The 27,470-nt window shown below is 36.3% G+C and overlaps 1 protein-coding gene across 1 annotated transcript in view; it reads left to right on the forward strand.

Moving 5' to 3' along the window:
• The window catches only part of MYO6 (myosin VI), a 161,474-nt gene that overhangs the window by 78,598 nt on the left and 55,406 nt on the right, over positions 1–27,470 (forward strand). The window contains exons 4-11 of the mRNA XM_031667243.1: positions 1,697–1,770; positions 3,601–3,730; positions 5,991–6,096; positions 9,384–9,439; positions 14,041–14,138; positions 14,668–14,832; positions 18,422–18,502; positions 21,896–22,076. Coding sequence (XP_031523103.1) covers positions 1,697–1,770; positions 3,601–3,730; positions 5,991–6,096; positions 9,384–9,439; positions 14,041–14,138; positions 14,668–14,832; positions 18,422–18,502; positions 21,896–22,076 — 891 coding nt within the window. The remainder of the gene's footprint in view (positions 1–1,696; positions 1,771–3,600; positions 3,731–5,990; positions 6,097–9,383; positions 9,440–14,040; positions 14,139–14,667; positions 14,833–18,421; positions 18,503–21,895; positions 22,077–27,470) is intronic.

Below are 27,470 nucleotides of genomic sequence, written 5' to 3' on the forward strand. Positions count from 1 at the left end.
GCAGTGTGCTGAGATCGTGCCACTGCGCTCCTGCCTGGGCAACAGAGTGAGAGTTCGTCTCAAAAAAAAAAAAAAGGAGTGAGGTGAAAGTGAATTGGCTGCATTAAATGACTATAGATGCATGGGCAGTCTGTGGAGGTAGGTATATGGCAAGAGGCTCTTGTCTGACAGCATTGGTTAGGTGTTGAATAGTGTGTTCAACACCTAACATACATGCAGTGTAGGCACATGAGCAATTTCAGTGAGGGACAAACAAATGAATCAGGCAGCATCTTGCCCCCAAGGATCTGATATAGTAGACAAAACCAGATACGTAAAATTATCATAACACTGGCAGTGTGTGGTAAGAGCCATAAAGAAATTACAAAGAAGATAGTAGTTCTAGTGGTGGTGGTGAGAATGGGGAAGTGTCATTTGCGAGGTAACCTTTGTACTGAGCTTAAAGAATAGGTAGATTTTTGACACCTAGAAATGTAGAGGATATTCTACATGGAAGCTGATAGATGAATGATACCTGCATTTAATAAATAGTTCAGTCTGCCTGTAAGTTAGTATTAAGGTGAATTGTGGAAAATTATGTGAAAAGGTCATGAATGTAGGTTTCTTAAGAGCCCTGATCAGACGTGAATATGGATGTTGATAGAGACCCAGTGATGATTTTATGGGGAGAGAGATTTGATGAGGGCTCTACTTTAGTTAATGTGCTGAGAAGTCTGGATTAAAGAGGAGAGAGACTGAGGCAATAGGTAAATAAGAGGCTACCATGATCACAAAAGAGGTAATGAGAACTAAACTGGTATTGGAATGGTAGAAATGGAAAGAAAGGAGATACATTGAGAGATTCAGATTATGCTTTGAGTACCTGCCATGAACTGGCACTATGCTATACTTTCTTACATGGCATAAAGATTTGGAAACTGGTTTAGAATAAGGAGGGAGAGAGAAGATGATTTTAGTGTTGACTAAGGTTTACAATTTCAGTGACAGAGAAAATGGTGGTGCTAATAACAGAAACAAGGTGGCTGAGAAGAGGAGTGGTTTTTGTCTGCTCTAGCATGGGATAGAAATGGAGCTCAGGAGATTGAAGGACTTGGAGAATAGATTGGGAGTCAACCCTGACACTTTAGTAGAGCAGATGTCACAGAAACAAGATTTATCTGTTCAAACTCTGCTATTAATTAGCTTCATATTCTCGGTTAAGACACACATAATTTATCCAGGATTCTTCTTATGTCAGTTGTGAGGGACTCCCTGAACGATTTGATGGTGTGTTCCCATTCTAAAGTTTTATCTTTTGTGTTTTATCTGTGAAATTCTGAGTATCAGATTGGATTAGTGTCATCAGTTTGTTGTGTCAGAAGTATATTAAAATCAGAGCTATCTATTATAGTACTTTTTTCCCTCTTGAATTGTACTTTTTAATCAACCTTCATTAATGAGTACTCACTTGGTACTCACTAGGTTTACTCCTTTAGTTGAAAATTCATTACTTAAAAATATCACTGTAACACATGTAAACTGGATCGCTTTTAAATCAGCTTCTAGGGTTTACATCAGCCTGGGTTTTAAAAAAGATGGAGTTAAATGTAACCTAACAATTGATTTTTAGGATAAGTCAAAGTGATTCAGATTAAGATAGTATTGTTTTATTTTGTTTTCTTCAACTCTCTAATGATATATAAATTTTATGTCTTAGGTTCACTAATGTATCTAAATGAAGCCACACTGCTCCATAATATCAAAGTTCGATATAGTAAAGACAGAATTTATGTAAGTATTTTCCTATGGTGTCAGTTTTTGTGGAGATAATTATTTCAAGTGGTACTCTTTGATTTTGTCACACTTGAAATTTTCTAACAGAAAATCATGCTTGATCTGAGCCTCTTGAATAGAGTATGAGCTTAGTGAGGACAAGTATTTTTTTCTAATTTACAACTCGAACTCCGGGGGTTAAAATATGCCTGGTACATAGAAGGCACTTAATCAGTGTTCGTGGAAAGAAATTACGAATTCAGAGTGTTGCTTAGTATCTTTTGGACTTAAAAATGTCCAGTTTGAGTGTTTTTGAAAGCACTATAATGGTTTTTGGTTTTGATTTTTTACTTTTGGTATGTCTGTAGATATGTTTGATTCACTTTCCACATTGTTTGGAAGACAATGTAAGGCAGCCTGTAAGGAATGTATATTGAAATTAAAAATTTGAATGAGGAAAAAAATGTAAATTAGAATAGAAGGTAGTATTTGAGGAAATATTAAGAACACAGGAATGCTGACCATAGAACCTAAATATTTAGTTGCTGAATTTCATTAGACCCTAGATACTCTACCTTGAAAGTCCAGAATATTCAAAAATGAAAGAAAATGCTTTCAGTGTAAATAGGGCTTCATTCTGAATGAAACAATGATCTGAAATAATCATTCAGATGGATACTTCACCTAGTATGTTTTAATTATAATTATTCTTTGGGCATGCATGAGACTTTATTACAATATGACCTAACCATATAGTCCTTTGGTAGCTGGAGATGAATTACCCCATTGTAGTTCTCCTGTTATAAAGATGGGGCTCTTCATTATTTTTGAACGAAGAAAACACATGGCTTCTTTGACACTTACTAGATCAAATGACAGTCTTAATCTTTTATATCACTATCAGTTTGCCTAATTGTACTTACTTAATTCTGACTAAATTACATTTAGTCTCTGCCATCTGTCCAAGTAGTAACAGCTGGGAAATAGGACTTATTTATTCTATTCCAAAAGAGTGTACTTGCCATCTTCTAGTTATATATAGTTTTAAGACTTTACTTCTCTCCCTGATTTTTTTCAAAATCAACTAAATAAAGAACATATTTAAGTTTACATGTGGCTATTCTTGATTAGAAATATATTTAGAGGCAAAATTTACTCAATCAACTGACTCATGTTGAACATCTAATATGTGCTAAATTCCAAAATAAAAAGCAAGCTTAAGTTGCTCATTAAACATTTAACCCATAAATATTATAGATAATGGTTAGCATATATTGTTTGGAAGAAATCTGGAACCAAATGGTCACCACAGAGCTAAATCAATCCTTGGCATTCAGTGATAGGGATGGGCCTAGAAGGTGCTACGAGCTGTATTAAACTCCTCAGTAGCAGGGTGAATACACTAGGTAAGGAATACAAATGACCAAAACTTAGGTGTAGGAGTAGATTTCGTAAGTAGAGTCAACAGAAGAAGGCTGAATGAGATAGAGCTAGAGCCTCAGATTTCTGTCTGTGGTGACTTGGTGGTGATGCCATGTCCCTGGGGAAGCACATGGAAGGAGAATACTTTCTTTGAGGCAGAGGTAGGTGGGAAGAGATGATTTTGAGTTTGGATATGCTGAACTTGAGGTGCCTATGGGTTGGTAAGATACAAATATTTATTAAGAATTGGAGAAATATGGGTCCTATAAAGATCAGGGAATACTCGGAATATTTAGGACTGATTTGGGAGTCTTAGTTATATAGATAATTGAGATTTTTTTGTATTTTATTTCTTCTATGAGCTTTGTTTATCTTTAAATGAAAATAGTAATTGGAAAATTTTATGTTTATGCTTTTCATATTTAGACATATGTCGCCAACATTCTGATTGCAGTGAATCCATACTTTGACATACCTAAAATATATTCTTCAGAAACAATAAAGTCATACCAAGGAAAATCTCTTGGGACAAGACCACCTCATGTCTTTGCAATTGGTAAGTGATTTTAATTGTATTTTAATTCTTGTCTTTCTTTATATTGTACAGATTTACTCAATTTTTCTTTTAGATTAATAAAAGATACCATAAATTGAACATGTATTTTGGAGGAACTGTATACTTCTTGGATATCTCAACATTGTTAGGAGCAAGTATTTTACACAGGGTGGGGAAGAATACTTTTGCAGTCAACTAATGGGGCAGGCATACTGTACATCATTATCTGTGTTAAATGCCTGTGTCCTGTAAGGGATGTCTGCCCAGTTGAAAGTAGGATGTAATAAAACTGACCTAATGGTACTTTAGGCTCTTTAATACCATCAGCTGCATCTTAAAAGTGTCCTCCTTCTCAGTTTTGAGGTCCTGGCCTTCATTTCTTACCCAGCTCATCCCTTGTGAGTGTGTTACTTGGACTAGATTTGAGCTATAAGAACAGACTTCTGGGCATCATCTTGCATCAGGGGTTTATAAAATTAAAGGATTAAAAGTAGTATATGCTCCATACTGCTGGAGAACCTGTGTGGGAAGATAGTAGTGTCTCTTTGCCTTTCTCAGCTTCTCTTTTATTTTGAAGTCCTCCAGATCTGAGGCTTAGGGGGTGGAGGTTTTTGATCAGAATGAGCAGTTACCCCTCTTCCCACCAAATACGGAAGTGTTAGCTAACCCTTTGCATTCAGACATAAAGCAGCTAAGTGACATGTGTTGGAACTAGTTCGTAGTGCAGCCTGTTTCTCTTTGGGCTTTCTCTTTATGCTTGTGTGTTGGCCTAACCAGACTTCACTTCCAGATTTGGTTGACCTGTGTGCTGTGTACTACTAAGTAGGGTAAATATGGCTGACATAATTACTCTACCAGGGCAGCAGCAAATTTACTTTTGGCTGAAAGAAGCTATGACAGGCATCGTGTGTTCAGCCTGCAAAATCCCTTAGAACCTGAATACGTGCAAACTTATCACTGGAGAAAAGTTACATGTTTAAAATGTAAATCGATGAGCTTTTATTTTTAGCTTTTTACTGCTAAAAAACAAGTGTTTGGAATGATTCTTTAAAAACATGTGGAGGATGGGTGTTATGGCTCATGCCTGTAATCCAGGCACTTGGGAGGGCGGATTGCTTGAGCCTGGGAGGTCAATGCCCACCTGGGCAAACATGCAAAACCTTGTCTCTATAAAAAAAATGAAAAAATTAGCCAGGCATGTGCTTGCCTGTAGTCCCAGCTACTCTGGAGGCAGTGGTGGGAGGATTGATTGAGCTTAGGAGATCGAGGCTGCAGTGAGCTGAGATCGTGCCACCACGTTCAACCTGGGTGACAGAGAGAGACCATGTCTCAAAAAAAAAACCAAAAAACCAAAAATGGGTCGGGGGTGGAACAGGGGAACAGGCTGCTGATAAATTGGACAAAGGGATGTGTGTACTCTTGCATATGGTTTGCATTGGGACGTGTGTACTTTTGCATATGGTTTGCATTCTCCCCTTAGAGTAAAAGCCATTTCTAAAGTCTTCTTGGCACATGTCTGAGGTGAGAAATAGTCTTATATAGCCAAATTGTGATGACCTAATTTTGAATTACAGTTGTCTTAATTTGAGACTGCTTTAACAGCATTAAATTGTTTCAACTTGTCTGTGTAGACTTCACATTTAATACAGTTTATAGCCTAAATTGTTGGAGTGTAATGAAGATAGTTAAAAATTATATGTATAAACAGTGGCAAATCTAGGAAACTTAAAGCTGTTAATTTTGCGTCGTTGTAAAATGTTGACAAATTCTACAAGATTCATAAATTTAATAGTTGTATTATAGGAAAAAAACCCACAGATTTATTTTGCCATTATGTATTTTGTTTTCTCCAGCCGAATTTGTGGTTGCCAGATTTCTTAATTGGAAGCTCATTAATTCCTGCTTTTCGCTGGGGACTTCATTAGTTATGTGTAGTGACCATTTTCTAAATCCCTCTGCAGATCAGCTCTGGAATTGCGAAGAGATGAGCCATAGCCCATAATATCAAGACATTGTATCAGAAACTTAAGAGTTGTTTGTTTGGATTTCATATCACTTAACTTTTAGGATAATAAGATAGAATATTTAAAGTAAATACTTCTAAAATGATTTGAACACTTTTGAATGACTTTATTTTAAAATTTCATTAACGTTGAACGTTTATGATTTCTTTAAGAGTAAGTGCTCCTAAAGTGAACTTTCTATTATTAACTTTGTATTTAATATATTGCCCATCATTAATGTCTTATTTTGACCCTAGCTGATAAAGCTTTTCGAGACATGAAGGTGCTCAAGATGAGTCAGTCTATCATTGTATCTGGCGAATCAGGAGCTGGTAAAACAGAAAATACAAAATTTGTTCTAAGGTGAGTATTCAGCTAACTTGAAATATTTGAGCAGGTTGATCGTATTTTTCCCCCCTTGAGATAGGGTCTTACTGTGTCACCCAGGATGGAATGCAGTGTCACCACCACAGCTCACTGTAGCCTTGACCTCCTGGGCTCAAGTGATTGTCTCACCGCATTCTCCTGAATAGCAGGGACTGCAGGCACATGACACCATGCCCTGCTAATCTTTTAATTTTTTTGTAGAGATGAAGTCTTACTGTGGTGCCTAGGCTGATTGCGAATTTCTGGGCTCCAGCAACCCTCCTGCCTTGGCCTCCCCAAATGCTGGGATTATAGGCATGAGCCACCATGCTCGGTTGGCCCAGGTTGACTTTTTTCTGGCAAAAAAAATACATATGTAAAAGTTGTCAACCATTTCTAAGTGTATAGCATAGTAGCATTAAGTATATTCACATTGTTGTGCAGCCAATCTGTACAACCTCCAGAACTTTCATCTTGGAAAACTAAAACTTGACCGATTCAACAACTCCATTTATCCACTCACCTAGTAACCACCATACTACTTTCCAGTTTTTCTGTGAATTTAACTACTATAGCTATCTCTCATGTAAGTGAAATTACACAGTATTTGTCTTTCTGTGACTGGCCTATGTCATTTAGCTCAACTTAAGATTCATCCATGTTGTAGTATGTGTCAGAATTTCTTTCCTTTTATTTTTATTTTTTAGTATTTTGTATCCCATCCTTCCTTTTGAAGGCTGAATAATATTTTATTGTAGATATATGGTACATTTGTTTATCCATGCATTTGTCAATGGATATTTAGGTGACTTCCACCTCTTGGCTATTGTGAATAGTGCTGTTATGAACATGGCTGTGTAAATATTTCTTTGAGAATTTGAACTGGTTGACTTTTAATACCTTTGCATACTTCATGACATAGTTTGGAATGGTGGGCTCTACCCCTTTTAAGATACAGACACCTTATATGGAAGCTAGTCTATAGATGACTGAAAGCCTGCTCTGACATGTTATTCACATGAGGATCTTGGAGGAGACCAGTACTGGTTAGACAAAGGGTGATCTAGAAATGTTCCTTAAGAATCTAACATTTACATTCTGTCTATATTTCTGTTGTTAGCATGGTTAAGACCATTTTTTGGCTGGGCGTGGTGGCTCACGCCTGTAATCCCAGCACTTTGGGAGGCCGAGGCGGGCGGATCGCAATGTCAGGAGTTCGAGACCAGCCTGGCCAATATGGTGAAACCCTGTCTCTACTAAAAATACAAAAATTAGCCAGGGGTGGTGGTGGACGCCTCTAGTCCCAGATACTCAGGAGGCTGAGGCAGGAGAATCGCTTGAACCCGGGAGGCGGAGGTTGTAGTGAGCCAAGATCGGGCCACTGCACTCCAGCCTGGGAGACAGAGTGAGACTCCGTCTCGGGGGGGAAAAAAAAAAAAAAGACCATTTTTTACCTTAAGCTTATGATAATTGGCCTGCTTATTTCTATTTCCCTATAGCCTGCCTCTGAACGTGTTCCCTTTGCTGACATTAACTTAAACTCTCTGCATTGTGTTTTTTTGTTTGGTTTGGTTTGTTTTTTGAAAACAGGGTCTTGCTGTGTGGCCTCGTCACCCAGGCTGTAGGGCAGTGGTGTGATCATAGCTCACTGCAGCCTCGACCTCCTCCAAGCCAAATGATCCTCCTACCTCAGCCTCCCAAGTAACTGGGACCACAGGCATGTGCCACCATGCCTGGCTAATTGTTTTTTTGTAGAGACAAGGTTAGGCTATGTTGTCCAGGCTGGTCTCCAACTCCTGCACTCAAGTGACCCTCCCACTTTGACCTCCTAAAGTGCTGGGACTACAGGCATGAGCCACCATGCCTGGCCTTACACTTTGTTTAGAATTATAGCATTTTAAAAGTGGAAGGCATCGTAACACTCATTGTAGTATAGTTCTTTTAATTTACATACCCATGAGGTTAGATCTAGTGGTTGAACTACTGCTAGGAGCAGCATACTCACCAGTGTTACTCCCACAGAATTACAGTTCTTAGTTGTTTGCTGCATAGTGGTACTAGGAACTTTTGCTATTCATTATGTAAATATGTAAGCTGTTCAGAGTTATCTATATAAAATCAACTGAAGAGTTTAACAGCTATTTTATACACACACACACACACACACACACACACACACACACACAAAATTCTGGTTAAATGAATGCTTCCCAGTATTCTTGGATTCTAAGTGTTTCAATTTCTTTTTCTTTCTTTCCTGTATGTAATAGTCTATATGAGTCTATGGTTAATATATGAAAATGAACAAAAAGTTAAGGAATTATAAACTTATAATATGAACTTATATTTTAAATTAAGGATTGCTTTTTGTTTTGGAATGTGCCAGGCAAATAGTTATTTGTCTGTGTTTCATATTTCAGTGAAACAACATGAAGAGTGATAACTTCCCAGTTGTTCAGAGGCAGATTGCCTTGTTTTCCATAGCCGAAGATTGAATTAATAGGCTCTCACAAAAGGCTTTGAAATCTCCTGTAGTTGATGAATATGATATATTTAAAATCAAATAGTTGGATAAAATCAGAACATTCCCAAAACAATTTTAAAAATAATGTTTTAGATTAGATGTTAAATGTAATAGGTTAGATGTTAAATGCAATACAAATAGAATTTATTTTTCATTTTTATAATTTCAGCATTTAGATTCATGCCATACATGTGCAGGTTTGTTATGAATATATTTTGTGACATAGACGTTTGGGTTGTGAATGATCTCATCATTGAGGTAATGAGCATAGCACCACCAAATAGAATTTTTTTTTTTTTTTTTTTGAGGTGGAGTCTCACTCTGTCACCCAGGCTGGAGTGCAGTGGTGCAGTCTCGGCTCACCACAACCTCTGCCTCCCAGGTTCAAGCGATTCTCCTGCCCCAGCCTCCCGAGTAGCTGGGATGACAAGCATGTGCCACCATGCCTGGCTAATTTTTGTATTTTAGTAGAGAAGGGGTTTTACCATGTTGGCCAGGCTGGTCTCGAACTCCTGACCTCAGGTGATCCACCTGCCTTGACCTCCCAAAATGCTAGGATTGTAGGCATGAGCCACTGCACCTGGCCCCAAATAGAATTTTAAATACATTTAAAAAGCTGTCGCAGAATAGTTGCATTTAAGTACACATTTGTTATAGCGATGATCTAGGTTTCAGTTTTATATGTACTAAATAATAAAATTATAAATAATTGTATACCATATTATTGTCATCAACATTTTTTATCCTATATTTTAAACAGATACCTGACTGAATCCTATGGAACAGGTCAAGATATTGATGACAGAATTGTTGAAGGTATTGCTAATTTTTCTGTTGTTATGCATGTACTGAAATTAAGTTACAAGACTTCTTTCAGTGGTCTGGAATGTTCTTCTCTCAGAGATGCAAAAGACTCTCTTATCTCCTACAAATCATTGCTCATATATCATCTTGTTATTTACCTAATATCAATTGTTTCTGCCCCCACGCCCACCTCATGAAAACACTAAGAAGGCAGGGATTTTTGTTTCATATTGCAAACCCCTAGAATGGTAACTGATACAGAGCGTAAATATCTGCTGAATGAATGAAAGAAATACAGGAATGTCTTTAGCTTCCTGTTTGTTTTGTGGAGCTGTTTTGTGTAAAGGGAAGAGGAAGAAGGGTTATTTGGCATTAGGTGCTTTTTTAGGGAAGTCATTTTTTAACAAAGGCAGTAGTGTGTAAATTGATTTCCTTAAGCTATCCATGCTTGTATACCTCCTTAGAAAATCTTCTTGTAGCTCAGTTTGGAGACTACTGGCCTAGACTACCATTATGTTGAATCTCCTGCATGATGCCCTCCTGCATCATAGACTCCTGCTTGGTCTCTTCAATTAGATTCTTACTTCTCCTTAATCCAGTCTCTGTATGGAAGTTGGAATAATTTCTTTTCCTTTTTTTTTTTTTTTTTTTGAGGCGGAGTCTCACCTGTCACCCAGGCTGGAGTGCAGTGGCTTGATCCCGGCTCACTACAACCTCTACCTCCTGGGTTCAGGCGATTCTCCTGCCTCAGCCTCCCGAGTAGCTGGGCTTATAGGCGCCCACCACCACGCCTGGCTAATTTTCGTATTTTTAGTAGAGACGGGGTTTCACCATGTTGGCCAGACTGGTCTTGCACTCTTGACTTCAGGTGATCCGCCTGCCTCAGCCTCCCAGAGTGCTGGGATTATAGGGGTGAGCCACGGCACCTGGCCAGAACAATTTCTTTTGCTTTAAATCATCTGATGGCTTCATATTGCTCTTAACATCATGTGCCAGATGTGTAACATCACCCACAGTGCTCTGTGTGGTCTGGCTCCTGCCTCTTCTGATCTCACCTAGAGTCATGTTTCTTCTAACTCCTTATGCTTTAATCACATTGGGCTCCTTGTAGTTCTTTGAACTGTCTTAAACAGGCTTCTCTGAACACTCTTTCTCCTTCTCCCTGCCTTACTTTCCCCCACTATGTACTCAGTAAGCATTTTTTAATAATGATGGTGATAATAACATATATGGGATGTATTAGGCATTATCCTATTTGTTTAAAAATCTGTTATCTAATTTAAATCTTCACAGAATGAATTAGAAACTCTTTTATCCCTACTTTAAAGATGATAATATTTAAATATGCTGAAGCTCATATAGCTCATCAGTTGTGAAATTCGGGTATAAACCTAGACATCTTAACTACATGCCATAGTAAATGCATATTTTACACTCTCTTGGCCTTTTTTGTTTTTAAAGTAGAGACAGCATCTCACTATGTTGCCGAGGCTGGTCTCAAACTCCTGGGCTCAAGCAGTGCTCTTGCCTCAGCCTCATAAGTAGTTGGGACTCTACGAGTGCAACACACATGCTCTTGACATTTTAAAGAAAAATGTTAGTTGAACAAAAACTTAATGGGGCCTTGTATGTTCATGCATTTTGCTAGATCATAGCAAATGATATGTGCATTTTTCACAATGATGTAAAATCTGCATGTCGATCAATCTAAATACAACTCTAATAAACATTTTTAAAATTGAGCATCAATAAAGTTTTTTTTAATATAAAGAATTTTCTAGTTTCATTTATAGTTTTTATGTGGTGTTGTAACATACCCAAATATGTACTTATCTCGTAAGTAATGCTTTATTCACAGTAAAGTGCCTTACTTTAGCGAGGGAGTCATTCTTAAAAACTGAACAAATTAATAAAAAAGAACAAATTATGGGCTACCTCAGTAAAAGACTAATTAGTATTGTGATTTGCTCACTTGAGGAGCACACTCACTTGACAATTGGATATAAGCCCAGTTTCTTCCACAGTAATGTGCTGTACAGTATGTAGTGTGTTATAGTGGAGATAAGTTGCAAAGTCTGTTATTCCAAATGCTTCCATAGCTTTTTTTTTTTTTTTTTTTGAGACGGAGTCACTTTGTCACCCAGACTAGAGTGCAGTGGTGTGATCTTGGCTCGCTGCAACCTCTGTCTCCCGAGTTCAAGTGATACCCCTGCTTCAGCCTCCTGAGTAGCTGGGATTATAGGTGTGTGCCACCATGCCTGGCTGATTTTTGTATTTTTTAATAGAGTTGGGGTTTCACCATGTTAGCCAGGCTGGTCTTGAACTCCTGACCTCAGGTGATCCACTTGTCTCAGCCTCCCAAAGTGCTGGGATTACAGGCGTAAACCAGTGTGCCCAGCTCTGTAGCCTCTTAATGGATAATAGTAAATGTAACTAGAAGGGCATAGAGTCTTTTGATGCCATTCTTAATAGAAGTTTGGTTGCTGGTTTTGGAATGAGTATATTATTAGTAGCATTAATATGATTTTCTGTTGGAGAGGTTCTTATCCTATTTTGGGATATTTTACTTGTATTAAGTTCTTCAGCAAAAACTAGTAGATTGCCGATAAGGGAGTTGGGGAGACCTGTAATTGAGTCCTTTTTGTCAGCAGACAGTTATGTGGCCTTTGAAGAGTGAGTTGACCATTTTTTTTTTTTTTTTCCTGAGATGGAGTCTCACTCTTTCACCCAGGCTGGAGTGCAGTGGCATGATCTTGGCTCACCTCAACCTCCATCTCCCGGGTTCAAGTGATTCTCCTGCCTCAGTCTCCTGAGTAGCTAGGACTACAGGCGCCCGCCACCACACCCGGCTAATTTTTGTATTTTTATTAGCGACGAGGTTTCACCATGTTGGTTAGGCTGGTCTCAAACTCCTGACCTCATGATCCGCCCACCTTGGCCTCCCAAAGTGCTGGGATTACAGGTGTGAGCCACTGCGCCCCGGCTGACCATGTTGGCTTCAGTTTTTTTGTCGCATCTGAAACATGAGAGATATATGCTAATATTTCTTTTAGTTTTAATGTTTTCTTTCTTATTTTGGCACGTGAAATGGCTGGGGAATGATCTTTAAAAGAGTTTAGAGACTAGTTAAGCATTCTGCTGTGGATAGAATAGGAGAAATTGACCTGAAAAGTCTTCATAAGAAATATGGCTTCATGTTTATTTTTTATTTTATTTATTTATTTTTTGAGATGGAGTCTCGCTCTGTCACCCAGGCTTGAGTGCAGTGGCACGATCTCAGCTCACTGCAACCTCCGCCTCCTGGGTTCACGCCATTCTCCTGCCTCCTCCTAAGTATCTGGGACTACAGGCACCCGCCACCACGCCTGGCTACTTTTTTATATTTTTAGTAGAGATGAGGTTTTCACCATGTTAGCCAGGTTGGTGTCGATGTTCTGACCTCGAAATCTGCCTGCCTTGGCCTGCCAAAGTGCTGGGATTATAGGCATGAGCCACTGCGCCTGGCCGGCTTCATGTTTATTATAGGAAGAACATGCTTCATAAAAAAAATTTTAACACTAAACATTATGAAGCACTTTAAGTTTGTTGAAGGAGAATATGTGTCTAAGATTAACACTAATTTGGTATGTGTATGATTGAGACTTAGGTGAGTATAAGAGTAGACTCTAGTAACTCTTATCCAGTCATGATATGTGGATAGGTGATTATAAAATAACAGTGAAAATGTTATATTTGTTCATTAGGATTTTAAAACCTTTTATTCTGAGACTCTTTCTTAGGTAATTCTGTAAACTCTTAATATGTTAAATTTCACTGGATATACATGTAAAAATGTTAAATATGGAGACTATTAATATGTAAAATGTTTTAGATGTTTTAGAAAAGTAAGTCAAGTAATACAACCCTTGTCTGTATTTTCTCACAAGAGGTTTACTGTTTTATCTAATTACTCTTGTGGGCCTAATATACTTGATAAAACAGTAAAATTCTTAGGGAAAAAATTTTAAAGTCGAATTATACATTTTGTAACATAGTAGCTTAAAAATTTAGTCCTATAACATTTATATTTTCTTTTTATATTTTTGAGAAATTTTCACATCTCCTGGACTTGAATAGTGCCTGAGCATAGTGGGTAGTCAATAAATATTTGTGGAATTTGGCATTACATGTGAATTCCTTCATGTTATTTTATTTTTTATTTTTTGAGATGGAGTCTTGCTCTTGTCGCCCAGGCTGTAGTATAATGGTGTGACCTCGGCTCACCACAACCTCCGCCTCCCAGATTCAAGCAATTGTCCTGCCTCAGTCTTCCAAGTAACTGGGATTACAGGCATGCGCCACCACTCCTGGCTAATTTTTGTATTTTTTAGTAGAGGTGGGGTTTCATCCTCTTGGCCAGGCTGGTCTCGAACTCCTGACCTCGTGATCCACCTGCCTCGGCCTCCCAAAGTGCTGGGATTACAGGCGTGAGCCACTGCGCCTGATGCATGTTAATATTTTTTAGTACATTTTTTTCTAGACATATACATTAACAAATGGAGATATACTATGCATGTTTTGTTTTGTTCCATCATGCTAATTTTTTGATTGATTTTTTTTTTTTTTCTCAATAGCTAACCCACTCCTAGAAGCCTTTGGAAATGCAAAGACTGTTCGCAACAATAATAGCAGTCGATTTGGGAAATTTGTAGAAATACATTTCAATGAAAAGGTAAGTGAGAGTAAGCTTTGGAATGATATTTTTGGGGAGTGTTCGTAAAAATGCAAGGGTCAGTTGGTGCTGTACTTGCACTTAATGATAAATCCCTTTAAGTTTTATTGTTACTTTAGATGGTTGCAGGAATATACGTGTCCACTACGACCATCTAAAAGCTCCTTTCACAATTTAAAGCCCAGATACTGATTTTGACTTCAGCATTGAGTATTACTGTATAGCTAGTCATGTAAGATATTCTAGCACCTGTGTTGAAGTACAGTGCAGGATCAATTGTGATTCTTCATTGGCTCAAAACTTAGCAGGATTTGGGTAGAGACTTAAATGAGGATGTTTAAAATGAAGGATGACCATTATAAATACTCTATGCTTACATTTAGTTGTTTTTTCCCCTTTATTTGATGAATGTTATAACTTCTTTGATAGACAAATATGTATTAGAAAAGGTAAATAATTTAACATTGGCAAATAATACTTTTAAGACTTTAAATGCAAAAACATATTTTCTCTGTGTTTTGTTTTTTAGAACTCAGTTGTTGGAGGATTTGTTTCACATTATCTCCTAGAGAAATCTAGAATCTGTGTTCAAGGCAAAGAGGAAAGAAATTATCATATCTTTTATAGGTTGTGTGCTGGTGCTTCTGAAGATATTAGAGAAAAACTTCATTTGAGCTCACCAGATAATTTTCGGGTAGGTCAGAAGAAAAGAAATTTCATATAGCCGGGTGCAGTGGCTCATTCCTGTAATCCCAACACTTTGGGAGGCTGAGGCAGATGGATCGCTTGAGCCCAGGAGTTCGAGAGCATCCTGGGCAATGTAGCGAGACCCTGTCTCAAAAAAAAAAAACCAAAAAATTAGCTTGGCATGGTGGCAATCACCTGTAGTTCCAGCTACTCGGAGGCTGAGGTGGGAGGATCTCCTGAGCCCAGGAGGTTGAGACTGCAGTGAGCCATGATTGTGCCACTGCACGCCAGCCTCGGCAACAGAGTGAGACCCTGTCCCAAAGAAAAAAAAAATTTTTGTACAATTTTTGAAAACAGAATTGCCATCAGGCCTAAAACTTTTTTTAGTGGATTTTGAAATCTACTTGTTGTGTGTATGTAACTTACATTGGATCAAGTATAACATGTTAGAATGACCACTGTACTGAGAAGATCACTATTAAGGTGTACTGCTGAGTTTATAATATATTACTATATGAGGAGGCACATAATGGAATAGATAAAAGGATAGATGTTAAACCCTATTATCAATTTAAACTCAACTAGAAATTTATAATAGCTCTGTAATACTAGCTTTAAAGTTACCTTTGACTTATCTGTAAAAATGTTTGAACACTGAATTAATATTAATAAAGGACAGATGATTGTATTTCTTAATTCACTTCAACAACAAATATTTATTGCTTACCCATTGGGTGCCAGGCATTGGGCCAGGATTAAAAAGATAAATAATACCCAGTCCCTGCTCCTGAGCAACTTAGAATGTGGTGGGAAGAGCGCACGCACACGCACACGCATACGCGCGCGCACACACACACACACACACACACACACACACACACCCCATCCCCGAGCATTACAAGCCAAGGGAGTAGAGTTTCTAGGAGCGGTGACTGGGGATGGTTAACACAATTTTCAGATTCTCAGGTTAGGAAACAGTGTCCTTGTATGGAGTATGGGAATGTTGTTTATACAAAGGAATGGAATGTGAGTAAGGAATGTCATTTGTATAGAGTTCTCCAGCTGATTCCGATAGTCTTTTTTGGTCAGAAACCCTCTATTTGAGAATCATAACACACATAATTATTGCTCTGTGGTTGTGTGTGTGTGTGTGTGTGTGTGTGTGTGTGTGTGTTTGCAGACAGCTTTTCTTTTACTTCAACCAATTTCTTTTAATGTGTATTTGCAAATTTTAAAAGTCTGTTGTCTTAAAACGCTTTATAAATGTATCTATATACTTCTAAAATGTCCAGTCTTTTCTAGAACTCTCCAAATTAATTGGAATTTGAAGTTAGTTGCCCACATTATTTTCATGAAAGTAAAGAAAGCATTTCTTTTTACTATGGTTTTTAAAAAAGGAATAAATTACTAGGAACTACATAAAATGTAATAATGATGATACGGTTTTGTCAATACTTATTTGACAATAAAGTGATGTGACTATTCTGGCCTTAATCTAGCTTTTCTTCCTGCTTGGAGGCTTGGGAACATAGTATTTTTGGGTTTCAGAATATACAGCCTTTCCTGGTACAATGGCAGGCATCCTGAAAGGGCAGCTATTGAAATTTTTCTGGTCAGAGGGTTTCCTGATTCTGCAGTGTGAACCAGGAGGCCTGATTTCCTTTCTTACAGGAGAGCCCTTGTGATGGTAAGAGGGAAAGTAGGGGAATAGCGTTGCATACATCTGCCATCTTGAATATTCCTCTTGTATGCCGGCACGCACACACTACTATATCCACTTCTCCCAAATAATTCTGCCTTAAAGTGACTTAAAAGTGTGTTAGTGATTTCATCAGGTTTTTCTGTAGTTTAGCCCTCTGGTTATAATTGAGAGATCAGGTTTTAAAAACAAAGGGGAGACATGCAATAGGTTGAATACTTCCAAAATTGTTGAATGTTTTTGGTCACTCCTCTATCAAAATTAGTATGTAAAGAATTGTAGATGTATACCTGTCTGAAAACATTTGTATTAATCACACATATACTTTAAAAAGTAAAAGGTTTAAAAATGTTCGCATTATTTAGACATTTCAAATATTTCTGCACATGTTTTATGGAGCCATTTGCTGTAATCATGGATAGATCCTTGAATGTGAAGAAAGGGTGGATAGAATAAGAATAGATGGCAGGGGTAGTGTTCTAGTTACAGAAAAACTAAAAGGACACATTTCTATCCAAGGTTGTAATATTAGGCCCCACTGTCCAGAAACAAAGTATTTGACAAAACAATTGGAGTGAGGAGACAAAATGCTTGGTAGCAAAGAACATATTTGTTTTGGCTCTATGTGTTTAAGCTATTATTCTGCTAAGTAAAAGAGCTCTTATTTGAAACAGTCCGTTGAAAATGCTTACCAACATTGTCTGTCCTCTTTTCTCTTTTATTTTTATTCACAAATATTCTAGGGTAGAATGAAAAAAAAAAACATGTATATAGTTGTCTTGTTTTTACTGTATTTTAGCATTTAATTATAATGGAGAAGGAACAATAGATGCATTGATTGTCTAAAATATTAAATTTATCCCCATATCATTCAAATTTATTATAAATTTTTTTTTGATGTATGTGTGATGTGGTGTATTTAATCTGGGAATTCATGCCATGGTACAATAAAATCATAGTCACCTGATTTAAGAGATGTTTACAAGCTGAGATGTTTAAAAAACTTGTCCATCCTGTTCTCTGTGTACATCCTTCCTGATCAGATTTGCCCAATTCCATCTAAATGTCTTTAGGCTGTGTGTAATTTTCCAAAAAATGCAGTATTTTTAGTCTGCCATATAGCAAATATGTCCATTCACTTTTTATTAGAAACAGTTTTTAAATGAAGCAAGATTTCAGTTGCAAGACCAATAAATGTGAGCAGTAGATTCTTGTTGATACTGATATATGTTCTTTTTTTGAACTACTCCTCTTGTTTTATATTTTGGAAGCATTTAGCTTTTGAAAGCCTTTGGTAAGCAAAGTAAATCATTGAAATAAGAAAACCTTAAATTATTTGATCCATAAAGCAAGTACTGTAATTTATGTACAGTCATTGTTAGTTTTCAATAAATGTGAAAAGCATGTTTTAAAAAACTGACTCTAAAAATAAAAAATTAAGAAAATCAAGGATAGTATTTATCTTTCTTAACTTTTCAGAATTTAAAATACTGCTTGAAAAATTAAACTACAGTATGGGTCGTTACTTGCGATTCTACATATTTAGTAGGAAGTTGATTTTCATGATTTTATGCACTGTATTTAGATTTTTGATACTGAAAAGATATAAAATTGTTGCCCTTTAAAAGTAGAAAACTTTTATGTCATTGATCTTTATTTTAATCATTTTATTTAATCTCCTTTCAGAGATTAGGATTTTTAATATGCCTGGTTTTATTATTAGGAAGAAAATGTTTATAAAATATAGAAGTATTGATTTTAATGGTGAGATTAAACAGTACTCAGGTTGTGTTCAGAAATTCGTCATGGTTGGCACTATTTTATAAGTTGTGTTTTCTCCTGTATTATTTCCCTGTGGATCATATATGTTAATTATATTTAATTTGTTTTTTCATAGTATTTAAACCGAGGCTGCACTAGATACTTTGCTAACAAAGAAACGGACAAACAGATTTTACAGAACCGCAAAAGTCCTGAGGTATAGTAGACCATTTTTCTTAAAATCTTTAATGTAAAAAAAAAAAAAAAAAACGTACTGAAAGATGTGTTATAATTTTTATTTTGGAGCCCAAGTAAGAGTTCTGACTTTTAGGCTTATATTTTAAAAAACTAAATATTCATCTAAGTCTCTTTCACAGTGTAATGCTTTATACCTCTTGTTGGTATCCTCTTGTTGGTATCTAGTGAAGCAACAGGTTCTGTTCTTTCTGGTTGGGCATCACTGCACTGCTCTCCTCTCATTCTGTTTTCAAGCATGAAGGTATTAAATTGCGTAAGAATCAGTCTCTTTCTAGCATTTTTGAAACTTACTCTTATGTTAGCACTTGAGCTTAAGAATATGTCTTTTATAATTTATTGTCTATTTCAAGACTGAAGTGAGCCTTGATATAGACAGTAAATAGATTAAGCATTCTTGGGAAGAAATGTTATAGGCTGGGTGTGGTGGCTCACACCTGTAATCCCAGCACTTTGGGAGGCCAAGGCGGGAGGATCATTTGAAGCCAGGAGTTCGAGACCAGCCTGGGAAACATAGTGAAACCCCATCTTTACAAAAAATAAAAAAAATTCGCTGGGTGAGGTCATGTATGCCTGTAGTTCTAGCTATTTGGGAGGCTGAAGTGGGAAGATTGCTTGAACGCTGGAGGTGGAGGCTGCAGTGAGCCGTGATCATGCCATTGTACTCCAGCCTGGGCAACAGAGTTAAAAACAAAAAAAACCTGGTCAGGTGGAGTGGCTCGCGCCTGTAATCCCAGCACTTTGGGAGGCTGAGGCGGGTGGATCATTTGAGTTCAGGAGTTCGAGACCAGGTCGGCCAACATGATGAGACCCTGTCTCTACTAAAAAATTACAAGAATTAGCCAAGTGTGTTGGCATGTGCCTGTAATCCCAGCTACTCGGGAGGCTGAGGCAGGAGAATCTCTTGAACCCAGGAGACGGAGGCTGTAGTAAGCAGAGATCGCGCCACTGTACTCCAGCCTGGGCAACAGAATGAGACTCTGTCTCAAAAAAAAAAAAAGCTTGTATGTTATTGTAGTTCTGTTTAAAACATCATATTTATGTAATATGAAAAATTTATATATTGGTTTCAGTAAATTATATTTCTAAGAATAGATGTAATTATACCATTAATTATTTATAAAACATTTTCTTAATCTAGAAATTTACAACCCTTCTAAATTTTAATATGCAGTGTTTAGTAAGTGGTACTAAGTTGCATGTACTCAAGGGACTTAAATTATGAAATACTAAGGATTAATGATAGATACTTGTTAATGTTACTTTTATTAATTTTGTTAAAAATTTAAATTGAGTAAGCGAACAAGTTTTTATAATAGTCAGTTTTTAATGCTTCTACATTTGTAAGCCCGATATTTTTGACTCCTCTTAAAATGGATGAGATGATTTATGTTTTTAGTATATTTATATAAAAGGATAGAAAGCAAATAAAATATTCCTTTATTTAAAATTCTAAGCAGACAACCCTACAGTTAATTTTTGTTTAATTTGATATTTTATGTATCATTATAGATACAGAATCTGAATTACAAACTATAAACTTTGTTATAGCCATGGTTGGTACTTTAAGAAGCAACATTAATATTTATTATGGTGTCTTTCTTTGTCTTGATAAGACTATGTTTTTCTGAGATATCAAAATATAGTAGTTATATTCTTTTCACTAAGATAATGGAGACCTTTCCTAGTGGGACATTGCAGCAGTTCTGAAGGGTGGGGGGAAGATAGAAATTTGATCATTTGCCATGGAAAAAAATGGAGTAGAGAGAAAAGAAAACTGAAGTTTACTTCAGAGTAAGAGTAGCATGTACTCTCCAAAGAAGAAAATTACCCTTTTATTCTAGAGTCAGTATACTCTGTCAGAAATCTTATTCGCATTGAGTGAGTGTGTGTTTATGTGTATAGTTAAATAATGGATTAATATGTTTAAATTACTTTTTATGTCTTCTTTATCAGGAGGATGAGGTGATCATTTTGACTAATTAAACCCTTTGCCCAGTTCCATCTGAGTGTCTTTAGGTTGTGTGTAATTTTTAGAAAAATGCAGTATTTTTAGTCTGCCATACAGCAAATATGTTCATTAACTTTTGATTAGAAACAGTTTTTAAATGAAGCAATTCTTCTACTGCAAGACTAAAAATTCTGCATGATGTGTGTTTTCTGCTGAACAGTTTTGGCTGCATGTGATTGTTTCCTTTGCTTCTTTTAAGAATAAATTGAATTTTATTGTCTTAGATATTTTCCAGAAATGTTGCACATTCATAATTGAACATTTTAAATAATTTTGTGGAAAGACAATTACAGCTTGAGCTGGGAATCATTTGTTTACTGGGAGGAAAAAAAATCCGTCTCCGGGAGGCATCTTTAATGACCAGTTAATCGTGATCCTGTTACTTAATGTTAAATTATGTATTCTCAAGTTCTGGAAAATTTCTAGTACAATCTTTTCATGTCCAGTAACTTTTATGTTTCTCCTTCTAGTTTCTGCAGACCTGACTTTCTTCTTCTTTTTTTCTTCTGAGTTGGTATAGAGTCTAACAAATGAGTACATTAGATGCAAGTTCTTTTAGGAGAGAAAACAAATTTTCTTCTCATTTTTTCTGAAATGTTTTAAGTCATTGTGTAAATTATTAGAGTAAGCATAGTGCTTACTAATATACTTTACCATATATATATATATATATATGCATATAAAACACTTTAAAAAAGAATTCTAAGGTATGAAAATTGTATCAGCCTGCTCACTATTTACTACTACTTAATATTGGTGCAGTTGGTGGCAGTTAATCTAAAGAAGTGTCATACTAATTGTCACATTTAAATTTTTTATTGCACTTTTTAACTTAGTTTTTCTTTTTTTTCATTGACAAGAATAGTATATATTTATACTGTACATTGGAGTACAGTGTAATGTTTGATACATGTATACATTGTGGAATAATTAAATGAATATATTTATCATTACCTAATTTTTAAAAAATCTGTAATGTTGATACAAGTATTGATATTCCCTCCTTTTCCACCGAATTTTTTATCTTTTTCTAATATCCTTGGATTATAAGACTTTAGAGTGAAAATTGTAATTTAATTGAAAAAACATCTAATTCCATTATTTTAATTGCAATTTTTGCTGGTAAGTGTAGATTCACACGTAGCAAATAGAGAAATAGAACAGAGAGATCCTGTGTATACCTTTCCTGGTCATTTAGTTTTTGAATGTTAGAATAGTGAAGATTTTCCCATTGACAGAATTTATTTTTGCATGTTATATAGTGCATTAATTGACCTGGTGTAGTAGTTTTAGTGTACTTAAATAATGTAACAATCAGTTAATTGGTGTCTTCTTGTTTTGTAGTACCTTAAGGCAGGTTCTATGAAAGATCCTCTATTAGATGACCATGGTGATTTTATTAGAATGTGCACGGCTATGAAAAAAATTGGTTTGGATGATGAAGAAAAGCTTGATCTCTTCCGGGTAGTAGCTGGTGTCCTGCACCTTGGAAATATTGATTTTGAGGAAGCTGGCAGCACTTCAGGTTTGTTTTTTATTTTTTTAAGAGGAAAAAAATTAAATAGAATTTCTGTTATTTATTTGTAATATGAAAATTGAATCTGTTTATGTGCAGCTGCTTAAAAAATGCTTAAGAAATATCTAAAATATACTGGGTTACATGTTGAATCTCCCAAATGAAGACTGTTTCATTATCAGTAATTCTGATCAACAAGTCAGTGAACAAATCAGTGATACTACTTAGGAATAAACTTCTCATTTTTGAAGGATAAACAACTGATTATTTTATCCTGATAAATTTAGGGTAATTTTTAGTTAAATTTTCCAGTTATATTCACTTTTTAAAATTTCCAGTTATATTACACTTTTCCTAATAGGTGAGGAGATTAATTAATTCTCTATCATCTATTAAGGCATTTTTTTTTTTTTGAAGCAGAGTCTCGCTCTGTCACCCAGGCTGGAGTGCAGTGGCGTTATCTCGGCTCACTGCAAGCTCCGCCTCCCGGGTTCACGCCATTCTCCTGCCTCAGCCTCCCAAGTAGCTGGGACTACAGGTGCCTGCCACCATGCCCGGCTAATTTTTTGTCTTTTTAGTAGAGATGGAGTTTCACTGTGTTAGCCAGGATGGTCTCGATCTCCTGACCTCGTGATCCGCCCACCTCAGCCTCCCAAAGTGCTGGGATTACAAGCATGAGCCACCACGCCTGGCCAGCTATTAAGGCATTTTTGAAAATGTTCAGGATCATTGGATAAATTAATTAGGGCAATTTAATATATAAAAGCCCATGTACTTTATTAATGATAAATGAAAATTTTAATCTTATGCACATTGAAAAGAAAAGCAACTTTTCAACTCTAGTGTTTCAGTCTATACATAAACAGTAGGACTTGACATAATTCGAAATTTCATCTATGAATACAGGGAATGTCAAACTATGAACCATGGCCCAAATTTGGCACACTGCCTGTTTTTTGTAAGTAAAATTTTATTGGAATAATGCCACACCCACTCATTTATGTGTGGTCTATACCAGCTTTTGTGCTAGTGTCAGAGTTGAGTAGTTGCAACAGAGGCTGTATGTCCTGCAAAGCCTAAACTATTTACTGTCTGGCCCTTTAGAGAAAAAGATTGTCAACCCCTATGTTAAGACATTATTGTAGGATCTTATACCAAGGATGAGTTAAGGGAAACCTACAGCACCATTTAATGTAGTAGTCAGTAATGGGCTTTGGTGTTAGATCCCAGAGGCTCTCTGAGCCTTGGTTTCTTCAGTTGCAAAATTGAATAAACCATGAGAAGGACTTTTAAAGTACAATCAGTAGCTAGTGTAACGCTAAAGGTTCTTGCCTTAGCCACGCCAAAGAATTGGTGTGGCAGCTGCCTGCGGTGAGTGATGGAGACAGGGACCAAGAGAAAAAAAAAAGCTGTAGACTTTATTGAGCAGAGTGACAGTACAAAGCTTTCACAGCGTGGAAGGGGTCCCGAGTGGGTAACCAGAGTTAGATTATGCAGTTGCCTTTTAAACTCTTTAAGGCGGGAAATACGTGCAGTGGGAAAATGTTACCAGAGCGAGAAACAAAGGCAGTAAATTATTTTGTGATATGTTTTAGATTTTGAGTAAAACCGGAATTAGGTTTTATTTACTTTATGACCTTGCCGCAGCATGGCAAAGGAGACAGGATTTTATGGGACTTTACAAAGTGTGTTTAGAAGGAATTGGAATTAGGAGCATAGATAAGGCCAGCTGGTCACAGAAAAATGGGCATTTAATATTTCTTTTAGTTTCAGGGGAGGGGAAAGGGAGAGAAGGAGAGAGGACATAGGGAAGCTTACGGCAAAATTTTTGCTGTTTATAGCTTTCTTGGGGAAGAAAACACGTGTACAAATCCTGGTGTGAGGAATATTTTAAGCACATATCTTTAATATTATTCATCCAGGACCAAAGTAAGTCCTGATGCAGGAAATGAGTGAGTTTCACAGCTTTCTGAGCCCCGACTCCACCCAGGAAGCCCAGCTGGCACCTCCTCTCACTAGCAATAGTGTGCATACAGGGAAAGAGCACAAGAAGACAGGAAAAAAAAGAAGATTAAAAAAAGTGTTATATGCAGGTCCCTTCTTACTCTGTATGTCATCATAACATCATAATTGTAATCTGTATATCATAAATAGAATGAGGTAGGGGATATCATCTCCGTTTTACAAAAGTGGAACCTGTATTGAAGTGATGCATGTGGTTATTGATGAAGTTGTAGATGTGAGAGCTGGTTCTGCTCATGTCTGACTAACTCAGAGGCTTGTGTTAATTGTCCCTTCTTTCTCCCAGGCCACTGAAATTTGTGATCTATGAATGAACAGACTAAAATAGATGTCTTAATGATTTTCTGATTTAATGTTCCGTAATGCTGTGAAATCAATAATGTGAGATGCAACATAACATAGTGGATGGGAGCATGTGCTCCTGATCCAGATGCTTTACCACATACTATCTGTGTGACCTTAGGCAGGGAACTTAGCCTTTTCATGTCTCAGTTCCCTCACTGTAAACTGAAGATAATAGTCCCTACCTCATGCTATAAAGAGGAATACCTGAGTTAAATATTTGTAAAATGATTTGAATACTTGTGTCTGGCACATAGTAATCATTATAAGTGCTTTAAATGAGTAAGTACAATTAAAATACAGATTGCTCCCAATTTAAAATGAAAAAAAATTCAAGCAAAATTAGGTATGTTCTTAATGTGCATTAAAATTTTTAATTGTTTTTTGAAGGATTGGAAGATTTGTTTTGAAAATATAATGAATGTTAGCATACATTTCATTTGCTCTCTAGCATTGTTATACCAAAGGAGCACATGTGGGAGATTCTAACACACACAAAAATCTTTACAATAATTAATACACACTTTAGAAATGTTATTAGAAGTGATAAATGGCATCTTCACACCTCTTATTATTACCCTGTGGTAGAAGATGCAGTTGTATAGAGTATTGTAAGTGTTGCATGATCACGTTAGTTGAAGAGTAGGAAATGCTCAAAAGGTAATGCTCTTTGCATTATCTCTTATTTTTCTTCTCTAACTTCCTTCTGTTGAAGGGAAAGTGAACAGAAATCAAGGAAGATTGAAAAGAGGCAGGGAATTAATAAGATTAATACATGATTAAATTAATTATTTTAAAAGCTAAGATTTTATATTTGTCTTCATCCTTCCTGTGACTCTTCCTATAGGTCCAAATGGGTTCTTTCTAATTAGAAGTGATTTCTTTTTTCCCTAGGGAGCTTAATTTGGCATGTCTTAGCAATTTGAAAAAGACTTAGTTTTGGCAGGGCATGGTGGTTCATGCCTGTTATCCCAGCATTATGGGAGGCTGAGGCAGAAGAATTACTTGAGCTCAGAAATTTTAAGACCAGTCTGGGTGACATAGTGAGACCCCATAAAACAAAACAAAACAAAAAACAAAAAAACAAAAACAAAAAAACCCCAAAACACACACACACACAGACACGCACACACACGCACGCACAAAATAAATTAGCTGGCATGGTGGTGCATGCCTGTAGTCCCAGCTACTTGGAAGGCTGAGGTGGAATGATTGAGCCCAGGAGGTCGAGGCTGCAGTGAGCCATGATTGCACCACTGCACTCCAGCCTGGGAGAGTGAGATCCTGTCTCCAAAAAAATTTGGTATTTTTATAATTATTCTACTGGAAAGATTATTCTCCAATAAGCACTTATAGGACTTTTAACTGTCATAAAGAAGTTTTTGCATGATGAAAATGCAGAGAACACTTACTGGGACTGCCTGTGTTTTTAAAATTCCACATAACAAATAAAATGTTATAACAACAAACTTTCAAAATGTTTGAAGAAGTTCTTTTTTGGAAACAAATGATATGAAAACTTTGCATGATAGTATTTTGCCTTTTAAGACTTATTAAAAATCCTGGGTTTTTTTTTCTTAGTCTTACATAATTTTTGGAGTTATGTAAGAAACTTTGCAATATAGTAAAAAAGAAGAAATATTTAAATGAATTATTTGATGGTTGGTTTTTTGAGAGCTATATAATTTTAGGCAATATGTATATGTATAGAACCTACACATGGGTAATAAGCACATTTTCATAGAATGAAACATTCAAAATATTCTCAAAGTATCTCTCTTTTTTCTTTCTTTTTTTTTTTGGTAGGAGCTTTATTGAGATCTAATTAATATACCATACAGTTCACTCAATTGAAGTGTACATTTCAGTGGTGTTTAGTATTTTCAGAGTTGTGCAACCACCACCATAGATTTAGAACATTTCATCACCCCACAAAGAAACCCCATACCCATTAACAGTCACTCCTCACTGCCCACTTCTCTCAGCCACTAATCTACTTCCTGTCTATAAATTTATTCTGGACATTTCATATAAATGGAATTATATAACGTGGTCTTTTGTGATTGGCTTCTTTCACTTAGCATAGTGTTTTCAAGGTTAATCCACGTTATAGCATTTAGCAGTATGTCAGTTTCTAGACATTCGGGTTGTTTCTGTTTTTTGGCTATTATGAGTAATGCTGCCGAGAACATTTGTGGACAAATTTGTGTTGGGATGTGTTTTCATTTCCCTTGAGTAAATACCTTGGAGTGGAATTGCTGAATCACATCATGGCAAACTCTGACCTTTTGAGGAACTGTCAGACTTTTTCAAAGTAGCTTTTCCACTTTACAGAGCTATTCCCATCAAAAGTGTATGAGGGTTTCATTTTCTCCATATCCTCACCAGTACTATGTGTATGCTTATAGCAATCATAGGGGGTGTGAAGTGTTATCTCTTTGTGGTTTTTATTTGCATTTTCCTGATGGCTCAAAATGCTGAGCATCTTTCTGTGTGCTTACTGACCATTTGTATATCTTTTTTGGAGAAGTGCCTGTTGAGATTCTTTGCCCATTTATTAATTGGGTTTTCTTTTTATTACCAAGTTGTAAGAGTTTTAAAAATATATTCTAGGTACAAGTCCTTTATCAGATATATAATTTGCAAATCTTTTCTCCCATTCTGTTTGTTATCTTTACTCATTTGGTAGTGTTCTTTGAAACTCAAATTTTTATTTCAGTGAAGCCTAATTTATCTGTTTTTTCTTTTATTGCTTGTGATTTTGGTATTATAGCAAAGAAATGAAGATTCATACCTATGTTTTTTTGTAACAGTTGAATAGCTTTAACTCTTATATTTAAGTCTTTGATTCCATTTTGAGTTAATTTTGTGTATGGTGTGAGGAAGGGGTCCAGCTTCATTCTTTTGCATGTGGACATCCAGTTGTTCCAGTACCTTTATTAAAGAAGCTGTTCTTTCCTCAATGAATTGTCCCAACAACATCTTCTTATAAGGTCTCATTTTTCACATTTTTTTCTCATACATATTCTGAGATTGGTA

This window comes from Papio anubis, chromosome 6 (assembly GCF_008728515.1).
Source record: "Papio anubis isolate 15944 chromosome 6, Panubis1.0, whole genome shotgun sequence".
NCBI lineage: Eukaryota > Metazoa > Chordata > Mammalia > Primates > Cercopithecidae > Papio > Papio anubis.